Source organism: Choristoneura fumiferana, chromosome 25 (assembly GCF_025370935.1).
Source record: "Choristoneura fumiferana chromosome 25, NRCan_CFum_1, whole genome shotgun sequence".
In the NCBI taxonomy this organism is placed as follows: Eukaryota; Metazoa; Arthropoda; class Insecta; order Lepidoptera; family Tortricidae; genus Choristoneura; species Choristoneura fumiferana.
The window spans coordinates 1,743,174-1,761,296 of NC_133496.1; the positions used below are offsets into that span (position 1 = coordinate 1,743,174).

Consider the following 18,123-nt stretch of genomic DNA (forward strand, 5'->3'; position numbering starts at 1 on the left):
CGGTACCTAAGGCGTTTTAGCGTGCCGTCCCTCTTGAAAGTATCGCTTGAGAAAGAGACGGCGCGCTGGGCCGCATAGTGCGTACGTAGCTTTGAGCGTATGCTACACGGTTTATTGTCTTTATATCTAAGACGATACGCTCAATAAGAACCTATGTGCACTACGTATATTACCACTAATCGTACTATGCCCAACATAATGGGCATTGTAGCGTACGCAAAATATGAAATAGGGCACGTATCAAATCGCATAAAGTTTAAAAACACTAATAGACAATTATACATGATGACAACGACCAATGAGGGCTATCGTTTTTTGTCTCACTAGATGGCGCACTGTTGCGTGAGGTTTTTAAGTATGGCTTTCAAAGTCTGTTATTACGGGCGTGAAAACAAAGTTTAGATTAAAATCATATTTAATATACCTTAAACCGTACCATAAAAATATCGTGCATGCCACAGTGTTCCATAGTCCCCGTTTTGTTCGGAAAAAAGGGAGGACAAAGGTTTCCGAAAGACAAAACTGTCTCCTTCATTGCCCCGGAACGCATATTTGCCATAATTAATTTCAGATATTGCAAAATATTCACAAAATTATTCTAATTATAAATAAACTATGAGATTTGACATTTCGGAGACAGCGCCTCTAGTGGCGAATTCATACGCGATAGCCCTCATTGTCCCAAGATGAACCTAAACTAAGACCAAGAAGTTAAACCAATGTCTAGATTTCACGAACAAAAAAGTTCGTCTAACAGTACCTGCTACTACTGGTTCTGTGGTCTAAAAAGATTCACCGAAAATTATATTAAGTAACCAGTTAGTTTTAAACTTTATACAGTTTGACACTTTGCCAGAATATTTAGTTTGATGCGGCCATTAGTGGCAGCTGATGCGGGTCTAAATAGGAATCACGATCGGGACCAAAGCTTAAAATTGCTGATATATTTTTCTGGGTTTCTTAATTGAACCCTGCTGGTCGCTGCTGACCGTTTGCGTGCTTACGAAATGTTTGGTGCCTACTTTTTATTCGTACTAGTATTTTTGAAAGGCAAGGGTCCCTTCCTTACTTAAAACAAGCACCGGAAAGGGAAGTACTTGCAAAAGGATTGCGATGATTTAAAATACCTAATAAATACTTTGTTTTGATGAAGAAAACAAAATGTCGCCCTTTTCTTAGTAAGTTGAAACGAGTGTACTGAATTCAAGCCTCGTTGGATTCTTTGATGACAAATATAATTTAAAAAAAAAATGGTCTGAAATTATCCAAGAGAAGGGTGAAGGACTTCCGCTAATTCCGGCGGGTGCACGGTTTGGCTTGGCGCGGCGTGCTGTTTCAAAAGGTTTCAATAGAGCAGAGCCACGCAGCGCTACTCTATTGCAGTCCTGGATTTGTCAATAGGCCGTATAGGCCGCGGCCTAGGGGCGGCAGATTTCAGAAGACGAGAAAAATATTATTTTAGATAGGTACCTACATGGGGCAACGGAAATAAAGTAGCCTACACTCATACAAAATATAAATCCAGCACTGCTCTATTGAAACATGAAACAAGCACGCCGCGCCATGTTAGCGGAGACCCTACAAGTTATTCTAAAAAAGAACTGTCATTCCTGATTTTTGCTTGTTAGAATTTTTGTTACACGAAAAGCTGTTGCTGGAGTACCTAAGTTTAAGTGTAATTGGGTGAAAGTAAAATTAAAGCAAGTTAAAAAATAGTCGGTGTATGGACGTGCACCTTAATTATTTACCCCTATTTTATTTAATTGTAAGTAAATTCGTTAAATTTGCGTATTACTGTAGAGTATGTATATAATTTGTAATGTTTTATAACAAATCTTCCATTTATTTTCAATTTAACGGATATTTGAAAGCAATAATTACAATAAAAATATTTCTAGTTAATTATTATAGAATATTTTATTTTAGTTTAGTTCCAAATGTTTGTTATGCAGTTGATGTGTTCGCACAAAACCTATCATGAACTGTTTATATTATTTCAGTAGATGTTTGAATGTGGTTATCATAAAAATTATCGAATTTTTAGTGTAACCTTTGACGTGACGTTACACGTCGGACCGATGGAGTTATTGGATGTGCGGTATCGGTTATTGTAAATTCGACAAGATTATATAAAATATACATGAATAAATAATATAATACACACATTACTTTCCTTTTATTTTTGTATACTAATCCACTTCGTTGTCCCTTTACCAGCCTTCGGTGATTTTAGTTTTTACTGTTCATCTATGCAAGAATAACCTGTGCATATTTAAATTTTTATTTGTAATTATTTTGTACCATATTGTAAAGGGTGCAAAATTGATAGTTACAGGTCGAGTTCATAAGCTTGTAAGCAAAAATTTGATCAAAAGTATCTGAACACGCTTCTACGCCGTTAACAATACTCGTGTTCAGATATTTTTGATCAAAATTTTGCTCAAGTTTATGAACTCGACTATACAGTCGAGGTCAATGCTTTTTGTACACTTTAGTGCCTTGTCGCTGTCACTTCATGTTTCAAGTATAAAATTGTCAGATGGCATATAGCATACAGTGATACAAGGTACTAAACTGTAAATATGTTTTTGACCTCTGATACCTGGATTTGTGGTCAATGCATTATGCCAAGCCAATGTTGCTGTTCATAAATATAGCTTTAACACAAGCATGCTTGCATTATATTGAAATGCATACATAAAGACAAAAATAAAAAATCAAAGCTTCATTAAAGCCATTTATTTGAGAAAAATTGAGCGCATAAAACTAAGCCTAACACAAATCTTATAATTAATTGGCTACCGAACTAAAATTATAATTTAATCGATAAAAATTGTTCATTGTCATTGTGATCACTTAAACCGAGGTTCCATTGAGATAATTCATAAATCATTATTCATTAATTTACTTATACATTGTAAAAAAATATTGATATAGTCGTTGCGATTAAATAACAAAATATTCGATACTCAGTCTTCTAAATATTAAAATTAGAGAGGAATCGATTAAAACAATTGGAATGACTGATCAAACCATTAAAATATAAAAATATCGGCATTAAATATAATTAAATAATTCTTATAAGAATTAACACTGGGCACAGATTCACTGTGGAATGAAAATCTTACAATGGATGGAACAATACTACTATCATAATAACTTAATTTCTTTAAAACATTTATAATACCAATTTAAAATAGTTAAAACTCGCTCGACGGGGCGCGCTGCCCTAATAAAGCGTGTAAATTGTTTGTGTAAATGTGCTAAATCCCTACCTAAGATTACTAAGATCTAATTTAAAAGCAATTAAATGCTAAGTCTTATGAAAATCGTCTAATGTATGGACCAATAATCTATAAACAACAGTTTAAGAATGAATTAATTTCTGTAAACATAGATCTTATGTTACCACAATAGATAGGAATAAAATGATGTAAACATACATTTGAATAGACTACAGTATACACATTGGCATTGTTGACTGTATTAATAAATATGGTACAGTCATTCAAAAAGCGTGCAGTCGAAATAAAAAAAAAAATTAACCATCCTTGACAGTAACAGACTGTACACAGATTTTTAAAATAATATTTTTTCTTCTCACTGATAAGTTGAAGGATTAGACGATTTTCGTTAACTTTGTATACCATTCGATCAGTTTCGTAACATAGAAAATTTTGCCGAATGTGATGTCATGTATTCTGAATTTAAATAACAAATATCGCTAGATGGCGTTAGTTTCAAGAGGTATGTTTGACGTGTTACTGTCTTGCTTGTAATTTAAACGCCCCAGGGCTTACAAAATAACAGGCGTCTATCTGATCCCAGTTATTATACAAAAATACTTCTCTTGACTTTCTTCTTGATCGCTCCATCGGTAATCGATACACAACCTAGGAACACTATTGTCTATACATTCCAGATAGAAACGTCAACCATAATAGCTTGCTGACAAGGTTAGTAAATTATTTCTTAAATTTTTCTATATTTTATGTAAACCTTACCCCATCACACATTGGGTTGAAGTTATGGTGCATTTAATAAAGTGCAGTATTAACAAGGAACTATCTAAAACAGTGTTTTACTTTAATGAGCATATTCTAGCTGCCAAACGTTTCGACAATTTTAATCAAATTTCTCTAAGCACATTTCGTCACTGCTTTGAAAAAATATAAAATCAATATGTCAACAAAATTGAACCTATCAAGGTAATGTTCATAAAGTTCACTCAGAAAGATTATCTATTTTGAGGTAAGAGTTTTTTTTTAAAGTAGTGACGATTTGCTTGTGTGTAGCTAAAAAAGCATTTATTTTTCATTAGAAATGCTTTTTTAGCTGCACACTTCTTATTGATGAATGACTTCAATTTAACTTGATATTATTTTAATTTGTTTTGATTATTACAAAGCAAATTGTAATAAAGCACTATTATTTTTCACTCAAAATGCAAAATCGATTGATTATTTATTTAAGTAGCGCTTTACACTTTCAAATTACGCATTCAGGTACCGCTTTGTATTACTGAAAAGTAGTAATTTGATTAAAATCATCGAACCTAAACTTAAAACTGTATCCTAAGGCACTTGACAAGAATGTCAATCGACAATTATTTTAATCATGTTACGGATCACTCCAGATGAGACTTATCGTATTAATCACAACTTTATAATAATACCACAATAAAAGCTCAATTTTATTACTCGTCAGGTCGACTGACGAAAGATTCTATTTGATTTTATCTGCTGGTTACACTTGGTACACTTGCCACTGTACACCTGACATCAGTGTGCATAAGCCTTGCAGCTGTTTGAAATAATCACAGTATCTTAATTATGTTACGTTGTTATAATTGGGCAAAAAATGGAACACGAAAAAAGGAACCAAATAGTTTAGTATTAACCTTAAAAAATCAGGAAGGAAGAAAAAATAAATTGTAATAACTGTCCGATAATATTCCCAGTATCACCTGTATAAAACAGCTAACAACCTTCAGCATCTGAAGCCGTATTGTCTAACGGACTTTCGCGATCGCATTCACCCATCTCTTTCTACCCTCGTCTTATACCGTGTGACAGAAAGAGGTGGTGAAAACGATTGTGATTCCACACGTGTTGGACAATAAGGTACAGGTCGATTCACAAAAGCTGGCGCGAGTGGATTGAACGAAAGTATTATCACTAGAGGTGCGGCCACATGCAGTCGCTCGACGCTCGTTTCCAGCGTCAAATCTGGTCACGTGACATATAGCGATAAAGCTGAAAATGTTGAGCTTTATCGCTGAAAAAAAACCTTCAATTTCGGAAAAAAAAACCAAAAGAACTGTTTTTTTTTTCATTCCACTCCAATTTGTTATTTGTATCACTGCCACGACTGCCACTAAATGAGGTTAAAAAATTAGCTTCCAAGACCAAGATCATTTCTGCAAGCAGCCATCTTGACGCTGCTGTTTGACGCACTTCGCGCTGCTTTTCTGAGTCGCGGGAAATTCAAAATAGGGTCACGTGACCAGATTTATCGCTGGAAACGAGCGTCGAGCGACTTGCATGTAGCACCATTAGACATTTTTGTAGGAAAATGACAGATGCATTACATTTTCACATTTGTGTGAAGTTTATTCAAATAGGTAATGCCACGTAATACTCACTTTCATTCACTCATACAAATCCATTCGGGCCAGCTCTTGAGAATCGATCTGAATCTGTTGATACCTGGACGTCCATTCAGGGTTGGAGGGCGTACATGATGGAGTCATCGAAAGTGGCAGCAACGGTGTAGTTCTTCGTCAGAAGGAACTGCGTGGTTTGGTTGCGAGACGCCATGTCCGTCGAACGGTATTCGATCACCTGAAATAAATGATAGCAAGTTTTTTACAAGCTTTTATTATTCAACTTTCCCTTGTTTGTTTGTTTTTGTTGGGTCAAATCTTGCAAGTTCATTTTGACCCACTCCTAGTGGTCGGATTGACTTGAAACTTGATCTACATTATGTAAGTTAGATGAAAATGCAAGTACAGCCAGCAAAAAAGTTTGTATTCCAAACGAAATTTGTAATAGACTTATTTGAAACTAGTTGTTGCCCGCGATTCCGACTCAGTAGACAAATCGGAACGGATGAATTAAATTCACAACCGCTATTCTGTCGTCGGTCGCCATCGGAACCGAAATGAAGATCGCTACGATAAGCGTGGCATAAGAATTTACGATAAATCGGACCGATCGAGCTGTGCAGTTTGATAGTAGCATTTGTCGGTGTCCGTTAGCCCTAGAGAACATGGAACGCTAAGAGCGTTTTCAGATTACCCGATTTGGTATCGGACGCCCGATAGCCGTCATCATGTGCTGAATATACATATTTTCCGGCAAAATCGCTCGGATACGGCCATTTGCTCGATAGCTTAGTGCACACGCACAGATACAATTTAGATACACGTATAGCACACATACAAACATTATCGTCCGACAGCCCACGGGCGTCCGATGTTGCCAACAAAATATGAAAGACATTATATCATGCATTTTACTTGCTCCGATATATCGATATCTGATATCGGATCGGATAATCTGAAAATGCTGTAACGGTTCTTCTTCTTCTCTTTTAAAATATGGCTTTTCTGTCCTAATTAATAGGACAATTTTGCCAGTGTCAAGGTAAACTCTCTTGGAGAGGGACGTTGTACGGTGGTTGTAGTTTTTGCAACTTGATAGTAAAATTCCAGAAACCACGCGGAGACAAATTGCGCATTAAAAAATGTCAGACACGAGAGCAATATAGAATTTTGTGATCACTGTTCACTGTTAAGGTTAATCGCCGCATAAAACACTATCAAAATTACCAAAGAAACAGAAATAGCAAAATTAGATATTGTCTACATCCGCCATGTTCGAATGCTACAAATCGAATCCTCGCTGTAATGGTTAGTGCGGCAGTTGTCAGTTGTCAGGTTACCTGGAGGCGCACTTTGTCGAAGGGCACGTGTGCGAGATGCGGCGGCCCGGCCAGCAGCAGGTATTCGGCGCGCGTGGCCTCCGCCGCCAGCAGCACCGTGTACAGCGGCAGGCACAGCACGCGGGACCTGACCACACATTAACGTGTTCTGAACCTGTGCCGCGACCGTCACCACAGGCTGGGCTGGGTGACCGAGCTGGGTGTGACTCGCGAGGCCACTCGATACTACCAAGTAGTGATGTAACGAATGTCATTTTTTACCCGACTGCGAAGAAGGAGGGTTATGTGTTTGACGCGTATGTATGTATGTCTATTCCTATGTCCTCTCGTAACTACTGGCTGAACCGATTTTGATAAATGATACGTCATTGAATTCGTCTTGATGACGCGAATGACACTGGGTACATGAAATTCTTGAAAAATCAAAATGGCGGACTTTTGGCGCCAAATTGTAAGTTTTCAAAAAATGTTTTTATTCAAATCTTTCGTATAGGGTATCAATGAAAGCTAATAACTAGCCCATTCTAAATATACATGAGTAATAATAGTTTTAATCTACCATTTTCACAGAACTATTAAAAAAGTGTAAAATAAAACAATAAATTTAAAAAATCAAAAACCCGACTGCCTTAAAAAATACTTAACAGAAGAAAACAAGTATAGTGCGCTAGAACTTTGTTAAGTAGCTGAATTAAAGTTCAACAGTCGGGACCCATTTAAATCGTGTAGCTCAATTATTCTTAACTAATAGGTCCCGACTGTTGAACTGTAGTTCAGCTACTTAACAAAGTTCTAGCCCACTAGACTTGTTTTTAAGTATTTTTAAGGCAGTCGGGTTTTTGATTTTTTAATTGAACATGAATTCAGTTTTTCATTCTGGCTCCAATTGTCTTTGGCAGTCTCGTTCGAACGAAGTGCGTTCCGTTTGTATTTTGTTCCGAGAATTACCGAGTTAATACAAACGCATCGCAAAGTAAATATATAATAACAAATGATTTAGTTAAGACTGATAATGTGACTACGAGGTTAAGTTATTTTTTCTTGTATAAAAACATAAGAAATGAATGTACCTATTTAGATTTTATTAACCTACTATTATCTAATAATTATACTTTTTTCTGATATTCATTATTATTATTATTATGTTCTTTATTTTTCTTTCATTCTTAGGTTTAGGTTTTTATAATGGCTCTAAAAAGTAAAATATAGAAAAGTACATACAAAATAAAAATATTATAAAAACCTAACCTAGTTTGCCGCCGGTAACGGGGTAGGGCCCAAGCTACCGGTGGTCAGGGCCGCAGAGTGAGGAACCTCCGGACGATGCGTGCCGTGTCCAGAAGTACCGCCTTCTGTATCTGGCTCTTGATCCAGCCATCTAGCGAGAGTCTCTTGAGATGTTGGTCGAGACTCTTCGCTATTAGACCGTTTGCCGAAACGACTATCGGGACAATGATCGTCGAGTCAACATCCCACATAGCAGTCACCTCGTGAGCCAAGTCAAGGTACTTGCTGAGTTTGTCCTTCTCGGCCTTCACGAGGTTCTCGTCATGTGGGATGGTGACGTCGACGAGCACTGCCTGGCGGTTTGATCGATCTGTCAGCACGATATCAGGCTTATTGGCTACAATAGTCCTGTCCGTGATGACAGATCGATCCCAATAGAGCGTGGCACGACCATTTTCAAGAACTGGCGCAGGGGCATACCTATAATACGGCACCTCAGAGTCTAGAAGGCCGTATCGAAGAGCAAGTTGCTGGTGGATAATCCTGGCTACTATGGTCTGTCCCAGAATTCGAGATACTAAAATGACAGTCTGAAATGTCAAACGTAAAAATAATGTGGCCAGCATAAAAGGAACAGTGCTGCTCCGTGATTTCGGTTTCGTAAATAACCGATAAAATGTTTATTTTACGATAGCAAAAATAACATTAATGCATTCAATATTCTACTTTCCATTTTACTTTATCATACGATAAAGTGATGAAATCTAAGCACAGGTAAAAATACATATTCATCACTTAGTGACAACGTAAAAAATAATACAGATGCTACTACAAAACTAGAAAAACGAAGTTCGTATGGCACCGTCCCTTTCACTCGCGTATTGAATGAGATAAGCGTCAGCGGGACGGCAACATACGAAGTTCGAGGGTTGCATTTTGTAGTCAGGGCCAGCACGGCTACTACGAAATTCGAAAATCGAAGTTCGTGTCGTTCCGTCCTTCTGACACTACTATTTAATTTAATACGTAAGTGAGAGGGACGTTACGGTACGAACTTTGATTTTCGAATTCCGGAGTAGGCCCTCAGATATCACACAACGTCATTGTTCATGTTTTTCGTATTCAAGTGGTATTCAACCGATTTTCGTTACTTTACTCGTATTGTCATCGGATGTGATCAGTGCGTTTTCTCGTGTTTTATTTTGATATTCATATAGAATAATAAATCAAATATTCATTATTCTCATATTATTTAGTTAATGTAAAACTTACTTAGAATGAAATTGAAACTTAAACATCAACATCTATAAAAAGTCGAAATATCTCGAAAACGGTCGCATTTTTATTATACCTATTTTACCTTTTCTAGAATGTCCTAAGTGCCCTACATTTTAGTACATCACGGATCCGTTCATATCTTAATATTTTACGACATACATACATAGGTACCTACAAAATCTTTCGGTAATAACCGGTTGCGGCACATCACTATTTATGAGACGCAAAAAACAGGTAACACATGAAACGTCATTTTAGTATCTCGAATTCTGGGACAGACCATAAGTTATGTCTGTGCAAATACTCACCGTTAGCAAGATGAGAACAACCGGAGATGATATGCCTGAGTGACTCCCCAGGACGGCGGCATGCCCGACAAATGTCGACCGTACCGTCCTTCAGGATATACCTCCGGTTATTATTATTATTGTTAGCCTATTCTGTCCCACTGCTGAGCAAAGGCCTCCCCCAATACTTCCCCCTGATATTCATATTCGCAAAAATTTGCGAATATTCGCGAATGCAAATGCGAAACATTCGTTACATCACTACTTTCAAGGCTACTCGTGACTCGCGTGATACCAAACCCACAACTCGCGAGGCAACTCATGACTCGCGTGATAACCCACAACGTCGTTGCTCACAGAGCTACTCGTGACTCCTGAGGCCACTCGTGCGTAACGAGGCAACTCGTGCATTGCGAGACTGTTCGAATTATGGCTAGATTATAAATTATTATTAAACAATTTTATGATTATTTTGATGTAGGTATTTTCTTTTGTTTTAACTTTTATTTAATTTCATTCACATTTTATTCAACATGATTATATAGATTGATAGGACTCGTGAGGCCGAGCGTGACTCGCGAGGCTACACTATACGTATAGAATTATGTACTATTAATAGTAAATATATAATTATGAGTATTGTGAACTGTACCTGAACAATGTGTCATGTTCATCCGATTCGTTGTAGGTTACCTGTAAGTTACAGAAAATAAGATATATATATATATTGGAATTAAAATTACTGTGACATACAGACTTAATTATTAAAATACACGGGTCATTCAGTTATCATATCAGTAGACGAGGTATGTTCGACATGTTTCGAACGTACACCCCAGGCCAAAAGTATGGAAACAATAGAAAATGTTTTTTTTATTTGTGATTGGAAAATAAAAGAGTAAGAATAAAATTAGAACATTTTAAAAGTAAATAACTAAACTTCTTTTATTAATATCTTATTATTATTATTTCTAATTTTATTTTTCTTTGTCTCTTAAAGTATAGTAACTGGGCGACCGAGCTCCGCTCGGGCTAAAATTCGGTGCCAAGCGTTTTCCCAGAGATAAGAACAAGCTATATCGAGCTAGTGGGGGGGCAGCTAGTGGGGGGTACCTCTCTGGGGTGGTCCGTGGGGCTGAGGCAGGCGTGCAGGGCCCGCGCGTGCGAGCGCAGCGCCAGGTAGTCCCGGGGGGGGGGCAGCTAGTGGGGGGGTACCTCTCTGGGGTGGTCCGTGGGGCTGAGGCAGGCGTGCAGGGCCCGCGCGTGCGAGCGCAGCGCCAGGTAGTGGGGGGGGGCAGCTAGTGGGGGGGTACCTCTCTGGGGTGGTCCGTGGGGCTGAGGCAGGCGTGCAGGGCCCGCGCGTGCGAGCGCAGCGCCAGGTAGGGGGGGGGGGGCAGCTAGTGGGGGGGTACCTCTCTGGGGTGGTCCGTGGGGCTGAGGCAGGCGTGCAGGGCCCGCGCGTGCGAGCGCAGCGCCAGGTAGTGGGGGGGGGCAGCTAGTGGGGGGGTACCTCTCTGGGGTGGTCCGTGGGGCTGAGGCAGGCGTGCAGGGCCCGCGCGTGCGAGCGCAGCGCCAGGTAGTGGGGGGGGGGCAGCTAGTGGGGGGGTACCTCTCTGGGGTGGTCCGTGGGGCTGAGGCAGGCGTGCAGGGCCCGCGCGTGCGAGCGCAGCGCCAGGTAGTGGGGGGGGGGCAGCTAGTGGGGGGGTACCTCTCTGGGGTGGTCCGTGGGGCTGAGGCAGGCGTGCAGGGCCCGCGCGTGCGAGCGCAGCGCCAGGTAGTGGGGGGGGGCAGCTAGTGGGGGGGGTACCTCTCTGGGGTGGTCCGTGGGGCTGAGGCAGGCGTGCAGGGCCCGCGCGTGCGAGCGCAGCGCCAGGTAGTGGGGGGGGCAGCTAGTGGGGGGGTACCTCTCTGGGGTGGTCCGTGGGGCTGAGGCAGGCGTGCAGGGCCCGCGCGTGCGAGCGCAGCGCCAGGTAGTGGGGGGGGGCAGCTAGTGGGGGGGTACCTCTCTGGGGTGGTCCGTGGGGCTGAGGCAGGCGTGCAGGGCCCGCGCGTGCGAGCGCAGCGCCAGGTAGTGGGGGGGGGCAGCTAGTGGGGGGGTACCTCTCTGGGGTGGTCCGTGGGGCTGAGGCAGGCGTGCAGGGCCCGCGCGTGCGAGCGCAGCGCCAGGTAGTGGGGGGGGGCAGCTAGTGGGGGGGTACCTCTCTGGGGTGGTCCGTGGGGCTGAGGCAGGCGTGCAGGGCCCGCGCGTGCGAGCGCAGCGCCAGGTAGTCCCGGGGGGGGGGCAGCTAGTGGGGGGGGTACCTCTCTGGGGTGGTCCGTGGGGCTGAGGCAGGCGTGCAGGGCCCGCGCGTGCGAGCGCAGCGCCAGGTAGTGGGGGGGGGGCAGCTAGTGGGGGGGTACCTCTCTGGGGTGGTCCGTGGGGCTGAGGCAGGCGTGCAGGGCCCGCGCGTGCGAGCGCAGCGCCAGGTAGTGGGGGGGGGCAGCTAGTGGGGGGGGTACCTCTCTGGGGTGGTCCGTGGGGCTGAGGCAGGCGTGCAGGGCCCGCGCGTGCGAGCGCAGCGCCAGGTAGTGGGGGGGGGCAGCTAGTGGGGGGGTACCTCTCTGGGGTGGTCCGTGGGGCTGAGGCAGGCGTGCAGGGCCCGCGCGTGCGAGCGCAGCGCCAGGTAGTGGGGGGGGGCAGCTAGTGGGGGGGTACCTCTCTGGGGTGGTCCGTGGGGCTGAGGCAGGCGTGCAGGGCCCGCGCGTGCGAGCGCAGCGCCAGGTAGTGGGGGGGGGCAGCTAGTGGGGGGGGTACCTCTCTGGGGTGGTCCGTGGGGCTGAGGCAGGCGTGCAGGGCCCGCGCGTGCGAGCGCAGCGCCAGGTAGTGGGGGGGGGGCAGCTAGTGGGGGGGTACCTCTCTGGGGTGGTCCGTGGGGCTGAGGCAGGCGTGCAGGGCCCGCGCGTGCGAGCGCAGCGCCAGGTAGTCCCGGGGGGGGGGCAGCTAGTGGGGGGGGTACCTCTCTGGGGTGGTCCGTGGGGCTGAGGCAGGCGTGCAGGGCCCGCGCGTGCGAGCGCAGCGCCAGGTAGTGGGGGGGGGGCAGCTAGTGGGGGGTACCTCTCTGGGGTGGTCCGTGGGGCTGAGGCAGGCGTGCAGGGCCCGCGCGTGCGAGCGCAGCGCCAGGTAGTGGGGGGGGGGCAGCTAGTGGGGGGGGTACCTCTCTGGGGTGGTCCGTGGGGCTGAGGCAGGCGTGCAGGGCCCGCGCGTGCGAGCGCAGCGCCAGGTAGTCCCGGGGGGGGGCAGCTAGTGGGGGGGTACCTCTCTGGGGGGGGCCGTGGGGCTGAGGCAGGCGTGCAGGGCCCGCGCGTGCGAGCGCAGCGCCAGGTAGTGGGGGGGGGCAGCTAGTGGGGGGGTACCTCTCTGGGGTGGTCCGTGGGGCTGAGGCAGGCGTGCAGGGCCCGCGCGTGCGAGCGCAGCGCCAGGTAGTGGGGGGGGGCAGCTAGTGGGGGGGTACCTCTCTGGGGTGGTCCGTGGGGCTGAGGCAGGCGTGCAGGGCCCGCGCGTGCGAGCGCAGCGCCAGGTAGTGGGGGGGGCAGCTAGTGGGGGGGGTACCTCTCTGGGGTGGTCCGTGGGGCTGAGGCAGGCGTGCAGGGCCCGCGCGTGCGAGCGCAGCGCCAGGTAGTGGGGGGGGGGCAGCTAGTGGGGGGGGTACCTCTCTGGGGTGGTCCGTGGGGCTGAGGCAGGCGTGCAGGGCCCGCGCGTGCGAGCGCAGCGCCAGGTAGTGGGGGGGGCAGCTAGTGGGGGGGTACCTCTCTGGGGTGGTCCGTGGGGCTGAGGCAGGCGTGCAGGGCCCGCGCGTGCGAGCGCAGCGCCAGGTAGTGGGGGGGGGCAGCTAGTGGGGGGGTACCTCTCTGGGGTGGTCCGTGGGGCTGAGGCAGGCGTGCAGGGCCCGCGCGTGCGAGCGCAGCGCCAGGTAGTGGGGGGGGGCAGCTAGTGGGGGGGTACCTCTCTGGGGTGGTCCGTGGGGCTGAGGCAGGCGTGCAGGGCCCGCGCGTGCGAGCGCAGCGCCAGGTAGTGGGGGGGGGCAGCTAGTGGGGGGGGTACCTCTCTGGGGTGGTCCGTGGGGCTGAGGCAGGCGTGCAGGGCCCGCGCGTGCGAGCGCAGCGCCAGGTAGTGGGGGGGGGGGCAGCTAGTGGGGGGGGTACCTCTCTGGGGTGGTCCGTGGGGCTGAGGCAGGCGTGCAGGGCCCGCGCGTGCGAGCGCAGCGCCAGGTAGTCCCGGGGGGGGCAGCTAGTGGGGGGGTACCCCTCTCGGGTGGTCCGTGGGGCTGAGGCAGGCGTGCAGGGCCCGCGCGTGCGAGCGCAGCGCCAGGTAGTGGGGGGGGGCAGCTAGTGGGGGGGTACCTCTCTGGGGTGGTCCGTGGGGCTGAGGCAGGCGTGCAGGGCCCGCGCGTGCGAGCGCAGCGCCAGGTAGTCCCGTGGCGCGGCCCGCACGACGACCCCCGCCAGCCGCGCGCCGCCTCCAGGTACTCGGTGCTCCCGTCGCGGGGCCCGCGGGGGAGGAACTCCACGAACGTGCCGTTGTACTGCAGACACAAAGCAATGGTGGTTACAAAATTTGAAGATTGCTCTCAATTTCCCGTTGAGCCCTGTTTTTCAAAGCTCGTAAATTGAATAAGGAAATGAAACAAAACTAATGTGCTTCGAGAAACTGGTCCTGAGTCCTGACTCGGTGACAACGATTGAAAAGACATGGAAAGTACCCTTTCAAACAAAAAAAACATCTCTAAATTGTTCAGGCGTCTTGCAATAAATCAAAGAGCATACAAAAATGCAATGTAGGTCTTTCCGAAGCACTCATAGTAAAAAAAGTGACAATCGAAAGAGTCTGCGGCCCACTTGCAGAATAAATGTTTTGAAAATGCTAAATTTTGACCGAATGGAACGGCCCAACCTACATTCAGCATTGGAAGGATAGTTCATAGTGGTTACAGAAGACACACGTGGCCATACGCAGCGAGGTGTGTGTCTCACCAGCTCTCCCAGCAGCCGGTCCAGCACGGCGGTCTGCGGCGTGGGGCGCGGGCGGGCGGGGGCGCGCGGCGGGCGCGGCGCCAGGTGCAGCTGCCGCACGTAGGCCACCAGCGACGGAGACTCCTGCGGGATGCGCGCCAGCTCGTAGTCGCGGCTCATGTTCAGGCGGAACTGCTGGGCGCCCAGCGCTGGGGAACAAAACCACCATATCTTAGCTTAGCCTGAACGGCGTCAAACCATTTGATTCCTGCCTGACCCACTGTGTAACATTCTCACTATAAGTGTCATAATAAATTCCCTTGTCCAGCAATGCCATGTCTCTAGGACCTTTTTCTACAAAAATGTTCCACAGTGGATCACAATTCAGTTGGTTCAAGTGTGCAAATCCTCATCAATAATACACAAACCATGTTTTCAGAGAGTACGGATCAGCAAACTCAGCATAGGATGTCCACCAATGAGATGGGACAGATAACCTGGTTAAAGCTGCAGGCTCACAGTAGATTGTATTTTTTTCTTTAATTGTATACTGTAGTTTTTTAATATTTTATTTGTAATTATTTAACTTTGAAAAAAAAAAAACTTGGTCTTTCCGTGACAAAAATGATGTGTAAAAGTTTCCATTGCGGCCTATTTACTGAATAAATGATTTTAATTCGAATTTGAATTTGGATGCAGGCCGCTTCCAACTGAGGTAACTGGAGGTGAGGTGGAGGGAGGCCTTCAGTGGACATCCTACTGCTGATATGATGATAATTTTTAACCGGCAATCAGGTACCAGTTTTTTTCATTCAATAACTGATAGCGATCACATTTTATTGGCAGACACAATACAAGAATAACAAGTTGCAAGAATTTTGATCATGTTATATTTAGCATCTGTATATGGTATTTGACTATACTTTACATGTATTATAAAGTAAAACTTCACAAGTAACAAAGTTATAAAGGTTTGAAATTCAAGATTAAACAGAGAAAGACATACTTGCATGTGATGTCAATCGCAAGTAGCGCAATACTTGCTGCATAGAGAAAACCGTTTGTAACAGAAAGATTAATCACAATAAATCCAATTTTCAACCAATTTAAGTTTTCTTTTCGCTAAACACTGTCTGTATATACCTATATTTTTATAATAATATCAGACATGGAATGGAATAAATTCAGGAGTTGTCAAATACTGTATTGTCTCAAGTTTTCATAAAAATAATATTATTTTAATAATACTTGCCAGTAATGATGATAAGAAATTGCCACAAAAACACTGAATATTACCACATATCCCTAGACCGCACACTAACTACTCACACTCACCAACAGTATCCATATAAATGAGCAGCATAGTCATGACGGTCACAAATGTAAGTAGAAACAGGACGGCAGGCAAAAGCCTCCGGTACAGATCATTGGGCGGAGTCTTGGTGAGCGAAGGTATGCAGAGGCGCGGTGAGTCCGGGTTTGGCTTGGGCTTCGGCATCTCTGGCTCTTTTTCAGGCTCCATAGCCTCAGGAAGGGGGTTTTCTTGGATTTTCTAAAACATTATTGATAGGTTTATGGTTTGTTATCTACAGACGTTAATGTGTATTACATACATCCATAAAATCATACCTCTTTCCCAATGGGGTAAGCAGAGACTATGTCTTTCCACTTGCTACGATACTGGCATACAACTGTCGCTTCCTTTACATTCATCAATCTTTTCATGCATGCGCATTGTATACAAGGATTTTAAAGATGTAGCATTTCTAGTAAATCAAATTGTTCAATCCAATTCAAGATTCAAAACAAGAAACTCAAATCAAGCTTATCCATTTTATTTTTAAACATCAACCTCTGCAAAGTAATACCTGAATCTATACAGTAAGTATTCTTATTTTACATGGACATACTCCAAATCCCATATTAACATAATATCATCATATATAAAATGTATATTATGACAATACTAGTTAGACTAAAATAAATTTATCTGTTTTATTGCAAATACTTTATTATACCAAATGCCATGATTTCTTGGTATGTTACGTTGTAACTTGTAACCTAACCTGTTACCTTATTATTTCACAATAGTATACATTCAACGAATTTAGAACATCTAAAACGTATTTATAAAGTTTGTTTATTGTTTTTAATTCATGAAACAGCACTTACAATTTCATTTTAAAAAACCAAAATGAAAGAAGCATGACATGACGGCAGGTCGAAATTACTTTTATTTTCGCCTTATTTTCGCGAAGGCGAGGGGTTTTCGTAGACAGTTTCGTAATAACTCCACTAAAGAGGTTTACTATTGTTTTAAAGATGTAATTATAGAACTTTTACTTACTTTTTCGGCCATTATAAGCCTTTGTTATGAATTCCCCGAGTTTGTAAAAAAACAGAGCAGGTGTTTCACACTCACGTAGATTCAAATAACACCGTCCACTTTTATACCGCGCTTCGGGACTTAATATCACAGTAAACTATTATTAAGGACATTTGTCTGCTTTTAATAAACACAAAAACACATTTTTCAAAGCAAAAAGCAAGAAAAAGCAAAACTACAAAACATGAGTCAGTGACCGCAATGTATAGTTTAGCAAAGAGTAGTATAATATACGGGGAAAAGAGAGCCCTCTCTCGTCTCATTCATGCAGACTGTTTTGAAGCGCCGTCTGCATTTCCTAACTAGTACCATTGATGTATATATCCATCCATACGTATAGCTATTAATAGTCACAGGTATTCTTTTACTTTACTGGATTTGCTTCCCAGCTCAAACCACATAAAAACTAAAACAGGGCTGCAAAGAGAAGTGAGACCGCTTGAATTCAGTCTTCTTAAGTTTAAACCAGCCTCAATTTTCCGTTTGCAGCACTGTCTTTACTTTTTATGTGGACGATGTGCACGAGTTTCGATTGCAACGTAGCCATCTTGTTCCTTGTTGAGCGCGAATAGACGCCTGGCCTGACATAGAGGGTTGCTACACAAAAAATATTTGTAACGACTGAGCGGATACAATTATGTGACTTTTATATTAGAAATTACAATACGATTGTCAATTTCGAAAATAAAGTTCATTTTTGCGGTAATTATCAACGACAAAATATTTTTTAATAAATAAAATTTTATGATCTCAAGCTTTCAGTGACATCTATCTGAAACAAACGACAACAATCTGTTTTATTTTAGGTTAGATAAAGGAGATGGCGGCGCTATCGACATGAATTAGTACGGTATAGGCGACTGTCCCCCCTGTAGTTTAGTTCATAGAGTAAGGTTTAGTTTGTGCGATGCGTGCGACACGTAATAATTTTTCTACCACTATAGTAGAAAATAAATACCAAGTTGCCAACTTGCCATTGCCATTGTAGTCAAAATTAAATGAGGGCGCCAC

General features: G+C 44.5%; 1 protein-coding gene across 1 annotated transcript; it reads right to left on the reverse strand.

Annotated features, from left to right (window-relative positions):
- Nucleotides 1-2,724: 2,724 nt before the first annotated feature.
- Nucleotides 2,725-17,930, reverse strand: S (EGF receptor activation regulator Star). The gene is given in 11 exon segments (XM_074107554.1): nt 2,725-5,843; nt 6,946-7,072; nt 10,390-10,430; nt 10,851-10,937; nt 12,138-12,338; nt 12,433-12,615; nt 14,118-14,212; nt 14,215-14,299; nt 14,748-14,935; nt 16,062-16,278; nt 17,074-17,930. Coding segments are annotated over 11 exon segments (1,359 nt in total). The 5' UTR covers nt 17,086-17,930; the 3' UTR covers nt 2,725-5,720.
- Between the last annotated feature and the right edge of the window lie 193 nt (nt 17,931-18,123).